We start from the raw sequence: 21,864 nt of genomic DNA, 5'->3' as shown, positions 1-21,864 counted from the left end.
CTTATAGCAGGACAAGCAGGTGAAACAATGCCACAGTTTAATTACGTGTCCCGGGAAGCCTCTCCAGTTAACCCACATGTTCAGTATCAGGACCCTGGGACGAGCCAATGTAAATGGAATAAAGCTTTAACGTCATCAGTTACACTTGAGCTTTAACTGCTTGCTTTGTCAAAACATCTGCAGCGAACAAGATCTATTTAAGTGGCCACAAAAATGCTTGTAGCAATTAACCCATAGAGTAATCATCCGACTCTGCAGCTCCCCACATAACATACAGTATGTTTAGGTTATTTCCTGACTTACACTGAGGATATCGTAATCTCTGATGTCTGTAGCATAAGCTGCTTGTAAATCACAGCAAAGACATTCCTTGGAACTCTAGAATCATCACGTAAAAAACATAATTTACTTATTCTGATATTTTAGCTCCTACCCATACCTTTATTACTACTTTCCTGTTGCTTCACCCCCAAGTAGGTGAGAGCTCTAGAAACTACAGCAGAACATTGTGTATGGTTTAGCTAAGAAGCCAGATTATCATCTCATGAGCTGGTGGAGACCAAAACAGAACTAAAAGAGTGAGTACTGCAACTGCGTTCACTAGGTTGAAAGAAACTAATAAAATACAAAGCACTGTTTTTGCTTTGTGCTGAATCACTAGAAAAAACTACACAATGGATGATATCGTCAGTTTTTAACCTGCTATTTGTATCTACTGCCCTCAAGTGGCCAAAATTAGTTAGCACAGAATTATGTGATATAAAGAGCTGCTTCTTATATTTTATGCAATAGTGGCAACAGTTAAAAAGCCTTTTTTTGACTGAAATAACCAAAAATACTCAACCTTATTCAGTATCTTGACAGCGAGCCAGGCCTTATCACACATCAGGCCAACATCACTAATGCTCTTATCATTGAATAGAAGCAAATCCCTGCAGCCTGGTTCGAAAATCTTGAGGGTGGCATTACTAATTGAACGGAGGATGTTACAGCAGTACATTCACTGCCATGCTTTTGTTGAACAACCACGTACAGTAGAGCTGCAGCACACACATCACTTGTGCTTTTAATGTTGCCATCCATTTTATAATATTGCAATACAGTTGAGTGTGCGAGGACAGTATGAGACCTTCCTGTGGGCACATTAGTCAGTTCTGTCAACATGCTCCGCTCAGCTCCGGATTAGTTTTTAATTAAATTCAATAGTACAGAATGTCACCAGCCACAGACCCACACAATATCGCCTGCAACAACCTTTTCCTCCGATAGACGGTAGAGAGTCTGTACAAATTTAAAACACATTAAAGCTGCATGAATTAAACAGCTGATGCTGTACTCAATCATCAGTATGCACACACTTTAAAAAGACCTCAACGTTTATCAGACAGCAGGTCCTGGAAACACTCGACCATCTGTTTGGTTAAAGGTGATTTAAATAGCAGGCGTGAGTTTAAATTGGCCTTTGCAGAAAAGAAAAATAAGCAAAATATCACCATATTGTGTCAGTGTAAAATCATTTAGTTTAAATATGCACTAAATCAAAAATCAAAAAACTAATTTTAGTCTTAATGTCTCAATTGTTTTCTACTTCTACTGTAAAGGCAACTCCATAGATATGTTTTCTGTAGGCTCCCTTCATACAGTCACTGATTTATTTCTTAGCACAGTTTCATTCCATGACATGATCCAGGTCAGCTTGTAACAGTAGTGAACGGCAGAGCATGAAATCCAGCACAGGATCACTCAAACAACGTACATGTGGGGATGTGGGATTCAAAAAACTCAGCGTTTCTGCACTTTTCACAGTTGATTTGAGTTCTTTTTTCTTTTTAAAAAAAAAATGGTATTAAGGCAAACCTGCAGTGCGACACAAGCAGTCAAAAGACCGATTCATCAGCAGAGCTCAGAGAACTAAATAAATGAGATTTGATTCGTGAATGTGGAATAGAGGAAGAGAATGAGAGTGCTCCCACACTCCCAGTGTCTGAGGATATAAAATAATTGAGTGTGAGAAAACAGAATAGATTATCACTTGGCTAAAAGAAAAGTCTATTATCACTTCCAGGCTTTTTTGCTTGTGCACACAGTGTTAAGTAAAATCAACAGCCGGGCCCCAGAGACAGAATCCAGGTCAAGAGAGGAGCCTGCTGTTTTAACCGCCCTTCACCTCCACATATTAAGTGCCTGCATCTCTAATGAGGCAGCATCCCCCAAACGTGGCTCAGAGCTCAGCCTTCTGTCTGTCTGAGAACAAGTTCATTCCAGTATCTTGTGGTAGGGGAAGAGGGGCAGGTCTTTAGTGAAAGCAGGAATATCCATGATGGCAATGGCGCCCGCCAGCTTGGGTGAAGCAGGAAGGAAAGTGAGTTTGGACACCTCACAGTAGGTAGTGCCAATTAAATCCTCGTCTTCGCTTTCTTGTTTTTTACCTCTACCGTCCTCATCATTCTCCTCAGCACCAAATCCCACCACCTTAAGGAGACAGGAATACATTTAGTGTGATGCAACATGCATAAAGAATAATTCAAAATATATTTTTCTCCAAAAAAAAAAGGCATTTCTTACGTGCACACTGAGTTTGCGGCTGTTCTGTCCTCGGTGTTCTTGGAACCAAGACACAAGCTCAGTCCTGCTCATCTGCTTCAGAGCCTCGATCTAAACACACAAACACTGATGTAAGAAGACTGGTTGGGCTGAAGGACACAAAACATTAAAAGGAAGTTTAAACCTCTTTAATTTATATCTTTATATCAACGCTGAATCGAATGACATATGTGAAAGAGGTGTTTAGTCGTCACACAATCGTCAGCCATCTCTTAAGCTTCGTTACTTCACCATGTTTTTTTTAATGCTCATTTAGAGTTTTGTTTAATTCCACCAGTTCATTTACTAACTGCACACAACCTGCTGATAAGAAGCCAGATATTTCCCTCTGGTGTTGATGGAGACCAAGCCAAAGCTAAATTGGACTTACACTGGACAGGTGGTCTGATTCTTGATGCCAATGGGCAAAACAATCTGCTATTCATCTGCCAGATTAAAGAGATGATATGTCAGAGCGGCACGTCTCTCGGTTTATTTTCATGTTCTTCTGGATCTTAGAGGTCTAATATTAGGTGTGAAATTTGGCATCAGCTGTCGTCAGGAGGTGGCGTCCACAAATGAACGGCACTTGGAACCAGTCTGTTTTGAGTGTTTCATAATCCAAAGTAGAATGGCACCTAGTAGAGATACAACAGTCCCCTCACATTCAATCAAGCTGCATCACATTGCATATATTTGGATATATCAGTTCCCAAAAGAAAGAGATCCACCCCCTGATCCAGATCTGCACCACAACGCTTCTAGTTTCATGGTAATCCAACCAGTAGCTTTTGTGTTATCTTGTTAACAAAGAAATGCAGATGAAAACATAACCTTCTTGGTGGAGTAATACGTTGAATATTTATGACAAGGATTGGGTCACATTGAAAAGAATAAGGCACATGTGGTCGACAAATAGAGGATAAAGTTAGAGTAAGAGAATGCAGTAATATTTACTAGTCATAGTATATTCCCACATACTTTACTGCCATATAATAGTTTGATAAAGATTAAGTATCAATATATGTAAGCAGAGGAGAATAGGATGCATGAATTTGTTTGTCTACTTGGCTAAAGTTGTTTGTGTGTGTGTGTGTGCGTGCGTGCATGCGTGCATGCATTCCTCACCTCTCTGTTAAGCCTGTCAAACACAAACTGCTGTGTAACCACTTCGGCCCAGTTCCTGTCCACCTCCTCCCCGAGGTGTGTGTCCTCACACTCCTTCAGTTTCACTAAAGCAGTCACCTGAACATAACACACACACACAAATCCTTAATTCTACACACTTCATCAACTTATGCAGTCACTCTTGCGCTCATCGTTACAAAATGTCCTCTTAATCCAACAAAGGAAAAGAACAACCTTGGACATTTCTAAAACTTTTTTGCATATGTATCATTTTCACCTTTTGAATACAATTACAAACCTGCAAAATAATGCGCACACACACACACAGACAACACAGACACACACATCACAGACCTGAGTATTAAAGGCTTCCTCAGTCAGGGCATTTAGCTTGTCCCCGAATGAAACCAGGAACTCTTCAATCTTTAACTCCACCAGCTCGGTACTGAGAGGGAAAAACAGTTCATGAGAGGAAAGAGATATATTATAGGCTTCTGGGTTTATTTGATTCTTTATTCATTCATCACTTCCTCTCTCTCCTCTTTCCACAGCCACACAGATAAATTGCAGCTTGGATTTGGGTGAGCAGTAAGACAGATTACACCTTGGTTTTGGGAAGGCGGTTGAGATAAATCGTGTCTTGCTTTTGGGCAAATAAAAGGTTACGATTGTGTTTGGACTTACTTGAACTTGGTAGCCTGTGTTTCCACGGTGACAGAGAACCCCAGTACACCCGAGGTGTTTCTGCAGGTTGGGTAGACATGGTACCTGCAGCGGGAGAAATGAAAAAAGATGAAAATAAAGTGCATTATATTTCCTGTCCTGACTTTCTCCACTTTGCACAATATAATAAAACCAGTCTGGAGGGCCAAGGGTTGGGATTTAATTAAATAGGAGTTAAACAGTAAACACTAAAGTCTGGGTAAATGTGACAAGCTTTTTTTCAAAGTTACTGGAGCAGTTTGTTGCACAAAATACAGAGTAAGACAATCCTCCTGCTCTTTTAAAATAAAATAAAAATGAACAAAGAAGACAAACATGTAGAGACACTTACTGGTACTAGACTAGACTACTAGACTATATTCATGTATGTAAAAATTCTCATCGAGGATGCAGTAGTAAAGTAGTAAAGTAAACAGTTGTAACCAGACTTGTTAACTAGATTTGTCAACAATTCCTTCTGTAGTCAGTCATTCATAAGTGGAAGCTGGAGTATAATTATTTTCAATTAGATAATGACTTAAAACTACTACTACTACTACTAATAATATTAAATATGCCTTCATATGAGACATTACAATTGTTGACATGTGCACATAAATAAACACTATGTCAGAAATGCTTTGAAATAAAGTTAAAAAAAAAACTCACCCCAGAGTCTCTTTGGTCCTGAGGAAGTCAAAGCAGGGTTCCTCCATGTGCATCTGAAAAACAAACAAGAAAGATGGAGGGATGACCTGATGGACTGAGAGTGAATGAAGGAATGGTTGGAGAAAAGAGAAAGAAGCACTCACCACCAACAGCTCCATCAGTGTGTGCTCCTTTAAGGCCTTGGGGCCAGACTAGATAAAAAGTAAAATAAAAATAAAATGGGACATAAATAATGAGCATAAAAACAGAGTATGCTAAAATGTGCACGCCGTACAGATGTGTGCAGATGTGTTTACCTGGTAGTAAACTGTGACCTCAGAGTTGGCGTCTCCCTTATTGAGCGACTTGACTTTACAGATGTGGTGCTTCACAGGAAGCTCCACTACTCTGAACATCACTGGCACATCTGCTGGCAACTTTGAGAACTGCAGCTTCCTGTCAGAGGAGGAGAGAGGAGGAGAAAAAGAGAGTAAGGGAGGATGGAAGAAATAAAGCCAGTAAGGATCCGAGGAGCAGGAGGAGAAACAAAGGAGAAAAAAGCAGAAGTGAAGAAAGTGAAAAAGGGGATCATTGAACAACTGTAGCTAATGCAAATTACAGATCTGTGATTGTATATTATTAGTGTTCTCGTTAGAGAGCATTCAGGATAAGAGCTGACTTACTCTGTGACATACTGCAGGAACTGCGCTGACTCCTGTGGAGGAAACACAATTAAATGATAATGAGCAGGTAGAGATAATAGAGAATGAGAGTATAGAAGTCAAGTTCACTCAGAATGAATGAAAGTACCAATTTTATTGTAAATCAGTCTATTTGTCTGGGTTCCAGCTGCGGTCGACTTACAGTGCTGCAGAAGTTGCCCTGCACCAGTCCCTCAGCGTAAAGCTCCGTCCTGAAGCTGCGGCTGAACTCCATCAGCTCGTCGCTGGTCAGACCGGCCGTCAGAGCCTGGCACTTCTCCACCATGGACCAGCGAGAGTGCTCCAAGACCAACAAACGTACGTCCCTGAAACAGAGGAGGGAGGGAGAGGAGGAGGAGTGAGGGAAAAAGAGGAGTTCTCTTTGAGGTTGTCACATTTCACCACTAGAAGGCATCGTAGACTTGGTGATGAATCAGAAAGTGAGTCAGAGACAAAGACACAGGACGAGTCTACTCACTTGCCAAGTTTGTCAGGTTTGATGAGGATGTTGAAGTAAGTTTTTTTGAGCTGCTCTGAGAACATGCTGAAGACGCCAGGAGAGGCGGAGAAATCAGCGAGGTGGTCGATGATCAGGTGGAACAGCAGCTGCACAGAAAACCAGACACACAATCATTAGAATGCATTAATGTGAACAATACATACAACACAAGCTGAAATATTTGTTGGTGTCTTCTACGTGTATGGCTCCTGAGTGATAGAAACCTTATCAACGTGCCAACTCGCTTCTTTATTCTCTAACATTTTCTGGACATTTCACTTGAGGGCCGGAGGGAAAAGATCCAGAAAATGTCTAGAACGACTAACTCAGACATTTGTGTTTTCACATATGGAGAATACCATGTGCAGAGTTCAGCGCATGTCTAAAAGCAGCTATTATAAGTGATACTGGGAAAATCATTTACAATTGAAATATTACATTTATTCCTGATACATTCACTCACAGACAGTTTGTGGTTGAATCCTTTGACCTTGATGACCAGGCCATGTTCGCCAGCCACCAGTTTATACTCCAGCTGAGCCACTTCAGCCTCGTAGGCCGGCTCTGCTAGGTTGTGTCCGAGGATGTTGACCAGCAGGTCGAACAAGACCACGCTGAAGGAGGAAGGAAACGGAGAGAGGACAGAGAGAGGGAAGACACGGGGAGGTAGTCAGAAAGGAAAAGAGGAGCAGGAGGGAGAAAAGCGACAAGGAAAAAAAGAAAGGAAGACGAAATTAATGATGGGGAGAGATAGATGAGATTGACGGGAAATGAGTAATTAGAGTGAGAATGAATAGTAGAAGAAATGAAAGAGAAAGACAAAAAAATTATGAAAAAGACAAGGAGGTGCAGTTAAAACAAGAGTGAGGGGTGGAGGATATTAATGAGTGTTACAGCACAAGAGAAACAAATATTATTTTCACAAGATTATATCTGAGCCTTCACTTACTTCTTAGCAGATTGCTGTATTATAGGAGAGATTAAGTGGAATCTGATGTAGGCTGCAGCAGGAGAGAGGACAAACAAGAATCAACACCTCTCTAATTTATGAAAACATCTTGCATGCTAAACGATGCACACACACACACCCTGCACACACACACATACACACACGGTGACTCCAACATATTTCACCTTTTGGGATTTTGAATTTGTTGTCCTTCCTGTACCACAGGCAGCCCCTGTCGCTGTCGGCTATCCGGACGGGGAACTCTGTGTCTGGGCAGTCAGAGGGCTTCAGGGTGAAGTCAGTGGCTGGACAAATGCACATCAACAATAAATCACCATCATTCCACCTGGTAAAATCTCATAAATAATGTGTGAGTTTCAACAATTCAATATGTCCAGTTAGGGGATGAACATGCAGCAACTCAATGCAGAGAAAGATGTCATCTCCCCCCCAATAAATGATTCAAGAACCCTTAGGGCGAGCACTGAAGACGCACATTTTGTCAGAATACCAAATACCGAAAAATATATCATGCCTTAAAGTTTGGTCAGAGTTGTACCAGAGCTGCTTGTTTGCCAAGACAGAATTAAAAATCTTGAACTTTAATATTCTCCAGTAAATAAATCATTGCTGTCTGTTAAGGTAGCTGCAGCTGAATAACTTTTTATGCATCAGTCAGATTGTTGGTGAAAGAAAGTTGAAAATCGTAAACTTTAGTCAAGTGTTGCCAGAAAGTTTTATAAAAAAGAAATCAGGGTTTATTGCCAAGTAGGTTTACACATACAAGGAATCTGCTGTGGTGTGTTTTGTGCAAGCATAAATATAAGAATTTAAAAATCAAAATGTTGTACGCACAAAAACAGGATTATGCAATACGTTGTAAACACTAGGAAGGAAAAGAAAAATTTTTTTTATCCTGGCTTCAACTAAATTCTCATTCAGACAAGATTAATATGACAACACAACATTTATCAATCTATTTGGCATATTAGCCACTGGTTTAATTAGCTCGGGGGATTTCACCATGTGCTGACTGGATAGCTGAGGCTGCCCTGCAGCATCAATATGCAAATTCACCCACCGATGAACTTGTTCTCCTTAGGGAGGTGGAGGTCGCTGTTCAGCTCCATGTGGCCCATCCACTGCTCCATCCACTCCTGCTGGATGTCTGTGAGAAGATAAAACGTCCGTTAGCACTCGTGACACAAAGCATTTAGAATTTAGATCTGTGTTTTAAGTTAAGGGACCATAAGGCATGAAAGAGACAGAGATAATGCTGGCATTTGTTTCCTTCTTACAACCGACTGAATATCATCACACAAGGGGGAAAAAAAAGAGTATTCACTGAAGCTCTGCACTGTGGGAAGGAGCTGACAGTAAACAAGCAAACGAACACAGAGAAAGACAAAAACACACCCTCCACGCTGTATTGTGTGCCAAACCACTTCTCCCGCAGGGGACACTGGCCCTCATGTTCTGGTGACAACAGCATCAGGTTGGCTTTCTCAGGGGTGAGCAGGGACAGAGCCGCACTGATCACCTACAAACACAAAGAGACAACACGGGTAAAAAAAACAAAACTACTTTTCAGCAAAGAGAGGAGAGTATATTTTGTTTTTCTTCTGCACTGTTTTTATTTTTGTTAAAGAACAATTTCAAGCTGTCGACCACAATAAGAAGTAGAAGAGCCGAAAAATGTTTATGCCAATATGTAAAATTTTACTTTACAGAATAAAAAAATGCAAAAAGCATTTTACATGAGTTCTATATATTTGATTGTATTTATGTTTTCTTTTCATTTATTTTTAGTTATTTATGATGATGTTTATGGTTAAACTGTAAAATATCAAGCCTCAACTACATTTCTTTGTCATCAGGGTTTGATAACATCAGTCAGGCTCTACAGTGAAGTACTTACTTCTGGGTTGTACTCAAACATCAGCTGATCTCCAGTTAGGAAATCTTCTTTAGGAAACAGCTGCATGTTCTCACAAATGTCCTCAACATACTCGATAGGATCAATCTGACGAAACAGAAATCAGTGTCAGTGGTCGTCCCATTAACATTAACTTACATCTAACACAGCAGCATGTTTGGATGTTTCTCACCTGCTCCTGGTAGTGAAACTCATTTGTTTCAATCTTCTGGATCTCTTCGTATACTCTGCATGAACGCAAAGATAAATACACAAAATTATCATCTATATTCAATGCAGAATACACATAATGAACCCAAAAGCCAAAGAGAGTATGACATAGGTGTGTGAGTGAGTGAGGGAGTGATAGAGTGAGGACCTTTGCTGTGGTCCAAGCGTCTGCAGCATCTTCAGGTACTGGAACACCAGGTGAGTCACCTGTCAAGACCACAGAGAAGATTTCATTACTTTAATTTATTATTTCTTTAATCGATAAACAATTAGTTCCCTAACTCATGTGTTGCTAAAATATCAACCCTTTGTCAGCATTAACGATTGGGCTTATGAGAAATCAAAACCATAAAAATCCCACTGATGAGACAGCGGCTGCCAATCATGGTGAGTGTGGTGATAATAAAACCATTAGACCGAGCTCTGACAGTCATTAGAAAAAGGTGATGACCTTTAAAAACTCAACAGGAAGTAATGCGTGTATTTATTTGTCGCAAACGTGGAAATGAAAATGTCATCTCCACCTAACAGATTAGAATTATTAGCTCTGAACAAAATCTTTCTCCGTCCTGACCCAACTGTTTGTACAGTACACAAACCTGTGTTTTAAATCTGAGCAGATTAAAAGAGGAACATTCAACAACAGTTCAGCACTTTGTTTTTAGCTCGAGATTTTCTTTGAGTATTTTAACGTGTTCAGGTCGACTCTTGAACGGCAGAAACTTAACAAAGGAAAAGTTTGACATTCTGAGAACTAGGTTTTTTCTTTGCCATCAGCAGTTTCCAAGCAACCAGAGGAGAGTGCAGAAGGGTTAGTGGTCTCCATCATGTGTCCAAGTCTGTTCCACATGCAAATAGTGTCTGGTCAAGAAAAAGTTCCCCTCCACCTCCAGGTCTCAATTTTATTATTTATTGTATAAATTATTTACGTATGTTCTACTTGTATAAAGTATTTATCTGTATGATGTTGGATGTTGTCCCGTCTCTCCTGCACAATAAAGGCTCCTTTCTGCTCAGAGTCATGTGTGTACACAGAAACGGACGGAGCCTTTTGTCCGTACTCTGCATTAGTTTCTTCCAATGTTCTGCATGTCTTCTAACAGCTTATGGCGACAGATGAAACAGATGATGTGGATGTTTGTGCCGATGTTCCTGATGTATCACATTCACAAGAGCATAAGGTTTCCGTGACCTTTGACCACCAAATACCATCTGCTCATCTGTGAGTCCAGGTGAAGATTTTTTATAAAAAATTTAGAAAATCTCTCAAAACCCTCATGAGATATTGTTTTCACAAGAACAAGGTCAGACCCACAGAACGCCTCCGGCCACTGGCTGAGTTAAGATGAGATGATTGGTCATAAAACAACCATTAGTGCACTGATTAGAGCTGGAGCGATAAATCGGTTGGTTGATTAAAAATGGCCGATATGAGGCTCTCATGTATGTTTGCAGATACTGAAACATTTATTTTACAGAATAAATAACACACAAATTGTGTGCAACTGTTTACATTTTACGTAAAAAACATTGTTTAATATCTCAATTGAAGTTCTATATATTTGGTTGTATTTGTGTTTTCTTCATTTATAAGGCTTTTTTATAGCCTCACATTTCCTTGTCATAAGGGTTAAATAACACTTTTTTTTGTGTATATATTTCTGGCAATTTCAGGGTGTCTGAAATTCTTTAATTGCGAAAATCAATGTCAGGCCCCCATAATCCATATTGATCAGTCTCGAGCACAGATACCACGTGAGCCTGACATGTGCCTCACATCTCCAGATAACAAAGTGCGTCACTTACTCATCGCACTTCGAGAGCCACACTTGACTGCATTTGAACCGTGATTCAGAAACACTGACAGTCTCTGATCCGAGAGACTTCAGGTTCATTCTCTTTAAATGGAGGAGTGGAGGATAGAGTGTTCTTCATTGCAGTAAACAACCTCCTCAGGGCCGACGCATTATTTATACAGCAGTTATCAGTGCAAGTTTGTTGACTGAAACATTTTCTCCATTAACTACTTAAGATTAGATAAAACTTGGCCTGTTGAATAATCGCCATGTGCCTCTCTGCTTAACACAAGAGTTGTCATAGCAACTGATAACATAGATTGTTTTCCTGAAATGATCTGATGTAACAATGAAAATAAGACAAATACGCAGGCTGTGCTCATGAATAGTAAATCTAATTTACAGAAGCAAAAAACACAGTGATTCTGTATCACGGGAAAGAAACAATATGAATGTTCCTGAACTGGACATCAGTGTGTAACCGCTGCTTGTTTTCCCTGATTTCATTCACCCAGAATAATTAGAAAAAAAAACTAATTAGGTAGAAGGAAGAAGAGACAAATATAAGAGGTTTTAATTACCTGGTAGAAGTTTCGGAAACCTTCGTCAGTGAGGGTGATGGAGATGGAGAAGATGGAGTAGGTGGTGTTCTGGTCGAAGCCGGTTTCACTGTTTCCTCCAAATAAAGCCAGGGCCCAGCACCTGCACACAAACAGCACGCACAAAGATTTTAAAAACAGGACGGCTGGTGAAGATTCACTCTCTGCCATAACCTTGAAAGAGAATGCACATTGAGGGCAAGTGGGTGGAGGTAGAGAAGCTAATCCACAAACCAGAAGATCAGTGGTTCGATCCCCGAGTCTTCATTCCGAACTGGGCAAGATAGTGAACACCAATTTGTCCCTGACGGCTGTGCAAGCAGTGTATGAATGGTAAGTGAAGGAAAAGCACTGCACATACAAGTACTCTATGACCGTTTATTTTATCAGCTTCACATTGAGCATGAGTATTGTTAAGGACCCAGGAAAGTGGATTGTGGATTTTGGTGCGATTTAGACATGCGATACATTCACTATTAATAAACAGGCAGCCAGTGCTCTGTAGTGGCAGCGGTTCATGTTTGTTGAAAGAACTTTTGTGGTCATGTTTTAAAAATAAATAACCCCTAATGAAGGAATTTCATGTGTCATTCTATTTGCATTTGTCTGCAGCATTTGACTCTTTTAAACATGAAAAACAACTTAAAAGGAAACTTGAGACTTTGCGTTAGAGGATTCTTCAAGTGAACATCACATCTTCTTTTATCTCTTCTAGTTGAAAAAAAAATAATATCTGCACTGCATTACCACACAAGTAGAAAAGACGTTAACTGTGATTGATCACACAGAGAAAGTTTTAGATCTCTGAAGGTTTTCATAATGCACTGAAATGAACTCAAACCAGTGGTGGGAGAAATAAATGAAAAAAAGTATGATGGACTTTTTAAAAAAAGACCAGCAGTGATGTAGAGAACACATTTTTATCGATCTGCTGTACAGTACAGTCACTAAAACCTGTATTAAATCACCAGTATGGCTCTTTAGAGGGTTAAGGCAGCGCATCAGCAACTCAAACAGTGTGTGTGTGTGTGTGTGTGTGTGTGTGTGTGATGACGTGTGCACCTAGAAGTCCTCCCTTTCACTGAGCACAACAGTGGCCTGGTTTCAAACCAGCCTCTCAGCCCTTGATGTAGTGATTGTCTCAACTCAAAAAAGCAACTACTCCACTGCCTCAGCACTTTGTTCCGACTGGGAATAGAGACGGAGCACACTCAAATCTCCCTGTTGTTACTTATCAACAATAGAAAACAGCACTAGCAGTAAATAGGCTTATTCTATCAAGCGCTGCGAGTGGTGCTGCTGGTAAAGGGACTATTGGATGGGGTCGCCCGCTGTATTGTGGGACTACAGAAGAGTTTTGGCGAATCACTTTGCCACTTAGCGACAAGAGGCTGAAGCGCTCTTGTACGACCACATCCAGCCAGGGACGAGAACATACAAATCTCATTGTCGAGTGGGCCGTCCAAGTGTATAGTTTGAAGATAGGGCTCAAAACACTCAGAGGGTGAAAAGACTCATGTATGCCGAGCAAATTGAAGACCTTTTAACTGGGCTGTGGAGTGCCCTCAGTTCAGACACAAAAACAAACAGACAGGCAGAGGCAATAACACTCACTTCCTCCTGAGCAGGGAGAGGATGCTTCCTGTGCCCTCATGGCCAATCAGCCAAGAGATGTAGTGGAGAGGCTTCACCCTGAAAAGAAGAGGGAAGAGCATGAAAAGGAGAAACACACAAAAACCTTGATGCAGTCCCTCTACAATCAGGGCAAAGCCTGGTGTCTGTTGCCTCTTGTAATTCTATGTCGATATGAAAAGCCATTTCTCTCCAGAGAGGAGACAGGGACGTGGAAAAAAAAAAAAAAAAGGACAAAACATATTTGATGCAATGTCTCTCCAGGCAGGTCTGATACTATTTGACTGTATTCATGCACCATGTATGGTATATCTATCGAACATCAGTCATCTTTATTCAGAGAGCAGAACTAAGATGTAGCATGATGAGACAAATCATAAATACTAAAGATTTCAATAAAAACAACAATATTAATGGATGCTTGACTAAGTTCCAGAGCAGGTTGTGATCAAAGATTTTCATTCTTGATTGAAAGATTTCAACTTGTTTCTTTAACTTGCAATCGAAGGCCATTTGAGAGATAAAGGTCAAGGCTGAAGCTGAGTGAAGGAGCATGTGCAGATGTAGGTGCTAGTATCAGCTCTGATTAATAAGGTGGTCTTAAATAAAGAGAAGCCCTAGTTTGCACTGGTAACCAGTGAAGAGAGAGACGATTGTAGCTGCTGGTTTCTGAAAAAGCTCAAGACCTCTAGTAGCACAGTGAGGAAGAGCAGAGACAGGTGTTTTATAAAATTTAAGTCTGGAAGATAGAAGATGGATTATAGTTTTAGCAGCATGCGATGATGCAATAGGTTGGATTATTTTATCGTATCTGCTGTATGTAGCTCACCTGTAGTGTTTTTCCTGAGGAGGAAGAGCCCAGGTGATATTCAAAGCATGGACTTTCCTCACGGGAACAACTGTGAACACACAAACACAGGGAAGGTTTGTCGGCAGTGTAACCAAACTTTCCTTCTAAAATGTTTATAGTATGAAACTCTTAGAGGAATGAAAAGGCAAAAATCATTTAGTAATTAACGAAAAGAGAAGAAAAATAATTTTTTTGTGCAGCACAACACTGCTTTACTTTCTTGTATCTTTTATTTAGAGGTTGAGAACCAATGCTCCTAAGAACAAGAGTACAGCAGATGTGTTCAGAAACAGACAGCAAGCTGGATCAGTACCTCGGTAGAGCTTGTTGAAGGCCGGTGTCTCAAAGGGATCCGGCAAATGAGAGAAATCAGGCTTCGGCAGACCACTGTAGACATAAAACCAGGATTAGAAAGAGAAACAATGACAAATACTCGACTAATATTGATTAAACAATGTTAGTGTGTCACCACACGTCAACATAAGGGTATAACAACCACCACAATGTTTTTTTAACATCTGATAACCTCCATCAGGGAGGTTTTCACCCCAGACCACTTGTTTCATTGTTTGTCAGCAGGATTACAAAAAATCCAAATGATGGATTTCCACGATACTTGGTGGAGGGATAAGAAACAGGCTAAGAAGAATCACAGTTATTTTTAGAGATCGCTGAAAACATTTCCCAAGTAAGTTAAAGGATGACAGTTTTTAATTACTAATTAATTAATTAATTAATTAATCAATCATAAAAAGAGTATCTTGTTTCTGCTGGATGAAATTTCCTGATGTCAACTATTCATATGTTTTTAGCTTGATGAAAATTAATTTAGTTAAATCTAAAAGCAGCTTAAGTAGCCTGAGAAGATTTCATAAGCTCATGGATGAGAGAGAATTCATTTAACCCATACAGGAGCATGTAATCCTTTAAGTGAAATGAAAGTAGTGGTACGCAAGTTTATTCTCTAAAAATCCTACTGCAGTGACTCATAAAGAAAACAGAAATGGAGCTCTGTAAGAAAACATGAATTCAGCTCAACTTTATGGAGAAATGATCATTTCAAGGTGTACGCTGCTGAAAAAAAAAATCAACATCTGAGAAGAAGAGAGGTAGAAAGGAGCCGAGGAGGAGACGGAGGGAGGCTTGACATTTACATTTGAGCAAAGTCTCATAAGGACATTCAGACTCAATCTATTATCACACCAGCAGCTCATCACGGTGACAGTGAGACTCTTCTTCAATACTCACTTGTTAGGCACCTTGCTGAAGATCTCTCTCACCCACTCCTCCAGAGTGTCCAGCTTCTCTAAAGGTGAGAGCAAGTGAGGGAGGATGATTTAAAGTTGCCTTAATAATTCCGGCTAAGAATGTTTGTTTTGAAACAAGCTTTGACTGCATTTTGCCCTTAAAAGGTCCAATTACTTCCCTCACTGGTTTACTGGTTGAGCCCGAGTGATTCATGGGTTGGCCGATCAAAATCAACCAATATGAGCCGCTCACAGACGTATTTATTGTTATTTAAGATCAATTTTAAGGTTAAACAGTAAAATATCAAGGCTCAATTACATATCTTTGACATAAGGGTTAGTTAACGACATCTTAGGAATCATTTATAGTTTTTTTTATACATAGGCTATAAATCAGTTAGCCTGTGTATAAAACAAAAAAATGCATTTAATGCAGGAGTGAATGGAGGTTCCATTGATTTCAATTTCCAATAGTACTTATAATTATTTGCAATAACCATGGGACGTGTTACATGATCTTAATTAAGCATACTTATACTCTAACGGTAGAGTTGTTTTACATCTGGCCGCATGGTGTACTGTACCTGTAACCACACCGAGCAGTGACTCGGTCAGCAGTGAAATTTTGAATCTGGATCTGTTGGATTTAAATGTGGTTTCATAAAGGGACTCCTGGGTCATGGCGATTATTATGTGCTCTACTGACTACCATTCACGTTTTTTTAATTATTTGTGTTTCAATGCTTTTGCAACAATTTTTGTTGTTTTACAGCAGTGAGGGATCAATGTGACGCCAGGTGAGACAGGTTTAGAGAACATGAGACAATCTGATGTTCGCAGAAATTCTCTGTTGTTTCATGAGGACGATTTTTCTCAGCACATCATTTTACTAGATTGCAGTAGTTAATTAGCTGTGTGATATTTTCTGTGAAGCCCTGAAAAAAAATGTGTCAGATACTTCGTACTGTGTGATTTGTTTTGAGAAATAAAGCAATTTGAGTTAATTTGGGAACGATTATCTACAGTTGGCTGAACTGAATCCTTATTAAAGTTACGACTAATGGTGGTTTTGATTGTTGATTTATCTACAGATTGCTTTTTCCATTTAATCATTCATTTGTTGTGTAAAATGAATAAAAACATTTACATTTCTACCAATCTACAAATTGACTAGTTTGTGATACATATTGAATGGGGCAGATTTTCCAAACCTTTTGACTGCACAGCAAGAGTCATGTAGTGGGCAGAGTAGTGTTTCTTCCAGAAGGCACGAAGCCGTTTATAGACATTGATCTTCTTCTTCTTAGGCTCCTGCTTCAGAGTCTGGGCATTTCCTAGTGTTGTCACAAGTGAGCAATCAATTCAGAACAAAGAGAAAACACAGTGAAGAAACATGTCTACAAATGTAGGGCTGTCAGCAAGACCGGAAACTTGGCGCCTATCTTGGTTCTCCTGTTTGTTATTGCTGAACATACCCCAAGGAGGCCCTCGTGTGTACTATGTGTCCCAGTGGTTGTGTTTGCCAACTCACCCCAGCAGAACTTGCCCATAGGGTGTCCAGGTTTGGCCAGACTGCCAAACAGCATCTCCTTCCTGTGGGAGTCGGAAGGCTTAGCCAGCTGGTACTCTGACAGACAGAAGGAGAGACGGAAAAAAAAACTCAAGGCGACGGAGAAACAAGGTGACTGATGGCGTGCAAAGGAGCTGCGTAAGGGGAACACACCAATGCGGATAATGAAAAGGTTACACCAGAGCACAAATGCTGAACTTTAACCTGAAAAAAGACACAGAGACTCACCGCTGTCGACGGCCTCCACCTCCCTGTCGATGGCGTCCCGGATCATCAGGGGGCAGATGAAGAACTGAGCCCACCTGAGAGGGTGACAGGACAGAAGGGTCATAATCAGGGGGCTACATAGCAGTCAGATGGGACATGATGCAGGTCAGACAGACCCAATCAGATATAGACAGACAACGACTGATTGAACCTGTGGTGTTTGTCCCAATCACTGGGTTCACATCATAAACCAGTGGTTTCTGTGACCTGAACATGAAAACTGAACTGCAGCCGTTGTTCCACTGTCAACATCTTTATTTTGATGGCAAAAACTTAACCCACATAATAACAATATCTGGTGTTGAAAGATAGATGATCCTATGGTTGGTAGATAAATATAATGAACTGAATGTTCATTACACAGTTTATTTTGTCCTTAGGAACAAAAGAAAGGTGTGTCTGATCTGTAAATCACTGCATAGTTCTCTCGAAGTCCACTTCTTAGGAGCAAAAAGATAAAAAGAGAATGCTTCTGATGCTTCTTCACCTGTCAAGAGCCTCTTTGAAGCTTTTCCTCTGGACGTCAAACTGGAAGATGGTCCTCTCACAGTCAGTGGAAGCATTGTCAATCCCTCCGTGCTTCTTGAGGAAAGCATCAAAGCCGTTCTCAGAGGGGTACTTCTCACTGCCCATGAACACCACTGAGACACAGAGGAGAAGAGGAGAGGAGAGGAGAGGAGAGGAGAGGAGAGGAGAGGAGGAAAAGAATTCGAGAGGGAGAGGCCGCCAGGGAGAAAGGTAGAGGAGGTGCAAATAGTTGAGAGGAAGAGATAGCAGAACAAAAGAAAAGAAGAGGAGAGATAAAGGAAGAGATGGGGGAAAGAGTAGATGGAGAGAAGAGAAGAAAAACAATTCACCACAGCTTCTTAGTGACGTCCCTTAAAACTGTGATTTTCTGATTCAGGCAGCTAGACAAACACAGTTATGTGGATCTGTACCCACTGCTCTAAAAATTACTGTGAACATTCAACAACAGTTTTCATGACAGGAGGTGAGAATGAACAAAGGTTTCCTCACAGACTGAACATTTAAGAACAATGTTCAACAGTCACATCGGCAGAGGAGACAGTTACAACAATATCTCAGATGACAGCAGCATCAATAGCGAGGAATGAAATTCAGAGAGATGTGTACAAATCTTCTTTTTTTGCCCACGTTGAATACAACAGGTTCTTGCCTCCTCTCTGTTAGAGCATGGCTGGATTACCAATCAGTACGAGTCGGTCCTCTGAGGGGCTCTAACGCCCAGTTTGTGTCTCTTGGTTGGCAGTCAATTCATTATTAAATCTCTTACAGAGGCACCAGGAACTAAAATCAATGTGTTAGAAGCAGATTTTCCAGTAACTTTGTGATTATCCACATAAAGGAAGAGTGGGTCACAAGAAGCCTAAAAGCTCATGTTTTCCCTGTGAGGTGGGTAGACCTGGCCCTGGTTGAGGGGTATGCTGGGAAATGTCAGACATTGTTAACTTGTTAAATTTGGGAACAGAGGCTAAGAGGGCACAGTGAATAAAAACAATCATCTATGCAATCAAACTTGTGATTAGTGATATCAGAGAATGGATCTGAGAATGAATAAACAACTGAATCCAAATAAAGGATGAGAAACACCATCTCAAAGAAATGACCCCGAAGCTGTCGGGTTAATTACTCACTGTGTTCCAGAAAGTGGGCGAGGCCAGGGAGGTCATTGGGGTCACTGAAGCTGCCCGCTCCGACACACAGAGCTGCTGCAGACTGAAACACAGGAAATCAAGTCATGCCTGAATCTAATGATGCAGTTTAAGACTGGAGACATTTAAGAAACAAACCCAAAACCAACAAACGATTGATTTAATTGCATGTGTTGCATTTGTGGCCTGATGGGTATTGTTATCAAAAACTTTGATAAAAACTTCTCAGAGATTTATTTTATGTTTATCAACCAATATAATTTTAATTAATTGTATTTCCCAATATTGGTTTCAGAACCATCCCCTAAGAATCCATATCAGTAACCTCTAGTACCTGTTTCTCTGCATTTCCTTTCTTCTTCTTCCCCTCCTTGTCGTCATCTTCATCATCATCACTGCCCTTGTCAACATCATCATCTTCCTCAGACTCGTCTTCTGTTTCATCTCCAGATTCCTCCTCATCCTCCTCTTCTTCTTCTTCTTCTTCACCTTCATCTGAGTCCTCATCGTCCGACATTGGTGGTCCATTGTAGTCTGAAATGAGAAGCGCTCGCAGCCCGTTCTCCAGCACAATGTACCTGAATAGAGTCAAGTCAAAGGTGAAACAGCACAGGGAGCTTTGAGAAACAGTATTGTACCATCGTGTTTTACAGCTTTCATGGTTCTTGCTTTCAACGGGCTGTTAAATCAAAATGTCTTATTTTAAGCCTGCATCTTACGCCCTGTGAGACTTCCTCACTTTGTTTTCTCACAGCAAATTTTCAGTGTATGCCCCACGGAGGCCCGAGGCACTGGTGTGTGCTTATAGCATGAAATCATCCCATCAAACTTCAATAATGCTGTACAGATTCGGCTGGAAAAGAAGCTCAATATCATTTTTGGATCTGGGTTAGTGGATCTGGGTCATTTTTTCTCAGCACTTTTACATTCACAAACACCAAAAAAAAATCCCCTGATGGATTCTATCACACATGAAAAGATATTAATAACAATGACAGAGAATAAACTGAATAGAGAAGATCAATCAATTACAAGTATATAGTACAGAGCATGAATTAAATAATCAGAAGAATGGCAGCATCTAGCATGGAATAGGCTGGGCCATAAAACAACATCAATGAAGCACAATGAGGAGGATCTACCTCAGATTTGTATGAATATTTTTGCTGTTTTTCAAGTGTTTGTCATTTTCTGCTCATAAAGAAAAGTTTAAAAACAAAACTTTCACCCAGGGAACAAAAATCACTGTTAAAACCAGAATGGCACATACCTCTGACAAGGCCAAATGGTCTCCTTGTGAAACCACATTTTAATTTACTTCATCCAGTAAAAATTCCAGTAAAAAATTCAGACCTACACCAAATTGCACAGAGTCATAAATATCATTCCCCTAAACATGCCACCTTTTTCCTCATCAAGATCAGATAAAGTGGAACAAAAAAATTCTGGATTTGCACCAAAATTCTCTGATGAAGTGGTGAAATAACTATCATAACTGCTGCAGTGTTTACAGGTGACATGATGGATGAAGTGTTGTCATACTGAGGAGAAGTTGTTTAATTGTTCCACGGCTTTGTGGAAGAGTTCTGTTGAGTTGTGCGGCACGAGGTTCATTTACCTGTACTGTTTGGGGTCACTGGGGGACTTGATGATCTCGCTGTCTCCAACATTGTCCTCCCCTCCTCCTGCTGCTCCACCTCCTCCTCCTGCATCCCCAGCAGCCTGCTCCACCTCCCGGGACGCTGGCTCCGAATCCTCTCCAACCACTCCCGAGGAAGAAGAGGAGTCAGGCATCGGGGATTTTCTGGACTTGTTTGTCTGCGGCATCCTCAGCAGAAATGATGATGATGATGATGATGATGACGAGTCTGTGGCACTGCGGGCTGACAGCAAGGTGCGACCGTAAACAACAGGACAGCTCTCTATCACCGGTAATTTGCTCCTGAGCAGCAGCGGCACAGCACAACGGGTCAGCCTGAGTACAGCTATGATGGAGACTCTGATCCCTGATGACAGACACACACAGGAGGAGGGAGGAAATGTGAAAAGCCCTGAAAACCAGTGGGACCAAAGAATAAAAAAAACAGAGGAACCAAGAGTGTCTGTGTGGCAGAGGCCTGGAGGTCACACACACACACACACACACACACACACACACACACACACACACACACACACACACACACAATACAGCTATTCACGCTGGCTGTCTGGTGGTTTCGCCCTATTCAGCTGAATGTCAGCTAAAATACGAGACCTCCCCAACCACAAACCCTGAATACCTCGTACCCACACACACACAGTAAACACACACAACAACAATACACACACACACACCACAGAAGAAATACACACACACACTTAGTAAACATAGATGGCTGCCACGGGCCGGTAGCAGAAAAGTCATGTGTCGATATTATTTGAATTTAGCTTTAGCTCCCTCGGCTAGCGAGTCATTTAAAGTCAAAGAGGAGATAAAGGAGAAAGTTTGAGGAGAAGCCGGTGACAAACCTTCCTCCCGGTGACAGGAGCCTCAGCGAGTGACTCCGCAACAACACGCGCTGCGATTGGCTGAGAGGAGATCCGGGCCTTCCTTATTCAGATCTCTGATTGGCTGCAGGGGAGGGCAGGGGCGGGGTTTGCGGCCCTGGCTAGCACATGTGCTCAGTGCAAGTCAGAGGAGGTGGGGGGGGGGGGGGGGCTGGAGAGAGAACATCTGCAGGGAGAGAGAGAGAGAGAGAGGACAAGTCCAAACATCTGTATGAGCAGCAGCTGTCTGTCGTCTGTGCAGGACAATGGCCGCTGGCCGGAGAGAGTTCGACCCGCCGGTAAATGTCAGGAGCGGTTGTTCTCTTGTTTTAAACTCTGCATCAG

General features: G+C 41.1%; 1 protein-coding gene across 1 annotated transcript; it reads right to left on the bottom strand.

Moving 5' to 3' along the window:
- Nucleotides 1-1,166: 1,166 nt before the first annotated feature.
- nrd1a (nardilysin a (N-arginine dibasic convertase)) lies at nt 1,167-21,637 on the bottom strand. Its single transcript, XM_020098106.2, has 32 exons — nt 21,502-21,637; nt 20,609-20,996; nt 19,325-19,568; nt 18,973-19,054; nt 17,805-17,958; nt 17,279-17,352; nt 17,012-17,107; nt 16,692-16,814; nt 15,482-15,539; nt 14,547-14,620; nt 14,213-14,282; nt 13,366-13,443; nt 11,734-11,854; nt 9,505-9,563; nt 9,319-9,373; nt 9,129-9,233; nt 8,627-8,750; nt 8,292-8,378; nt 7,396-7,515; nt 7,211-7,262; nt 6,725-6,875; nt 6,241-6,368; nt 5,926-6,088; nt 5,745-5,776; nt 5,379-5,517; nt 5,226-5,273; nt 5,083-5,135; nt 4,396-4,479; nt 4,066-4,156; nt 3,712-3,828; nt 2,566-2,655; nt 1,167-2,472 (listed from the first exon to the last, which is right to left on the bottom strand). The coding sequence occupies exons 2-32, from the start codon at nt 20,815-20,817 to the stop codon at nt 2,257-2,259; spliced, it is 3,297 nt and encodes a 1,098-aa protein (XP_019953665.2). The 5' UTR covers nt 20,818-20,996; nt 21,502-21,637; the 3' UTR covers nt 1,167-2,256.
- Nucleotides 21,638-21,864: the final 227 nt, after the last annotated feature.

This window comes from Paralichthys olivaceus, chromosome 12 (assembly GCF_024713975.1).
Source record: "Paralichthys olivaceus isolate ysfri-2021 chromosome 12, ASM2471397v2, whole genome shotgun sequence".
In the NCBI taxonomy this organism is placed as follows: Eukaryota; Metazoa; Chordata; class Actinopteri; order Pleuronectiformes; family Paralichthyidae; genus Paralichthys; species Paralichthys olivaceus.
This window is presented reverse-complemented; position numbering and strand designations above follow the sequence as displayed.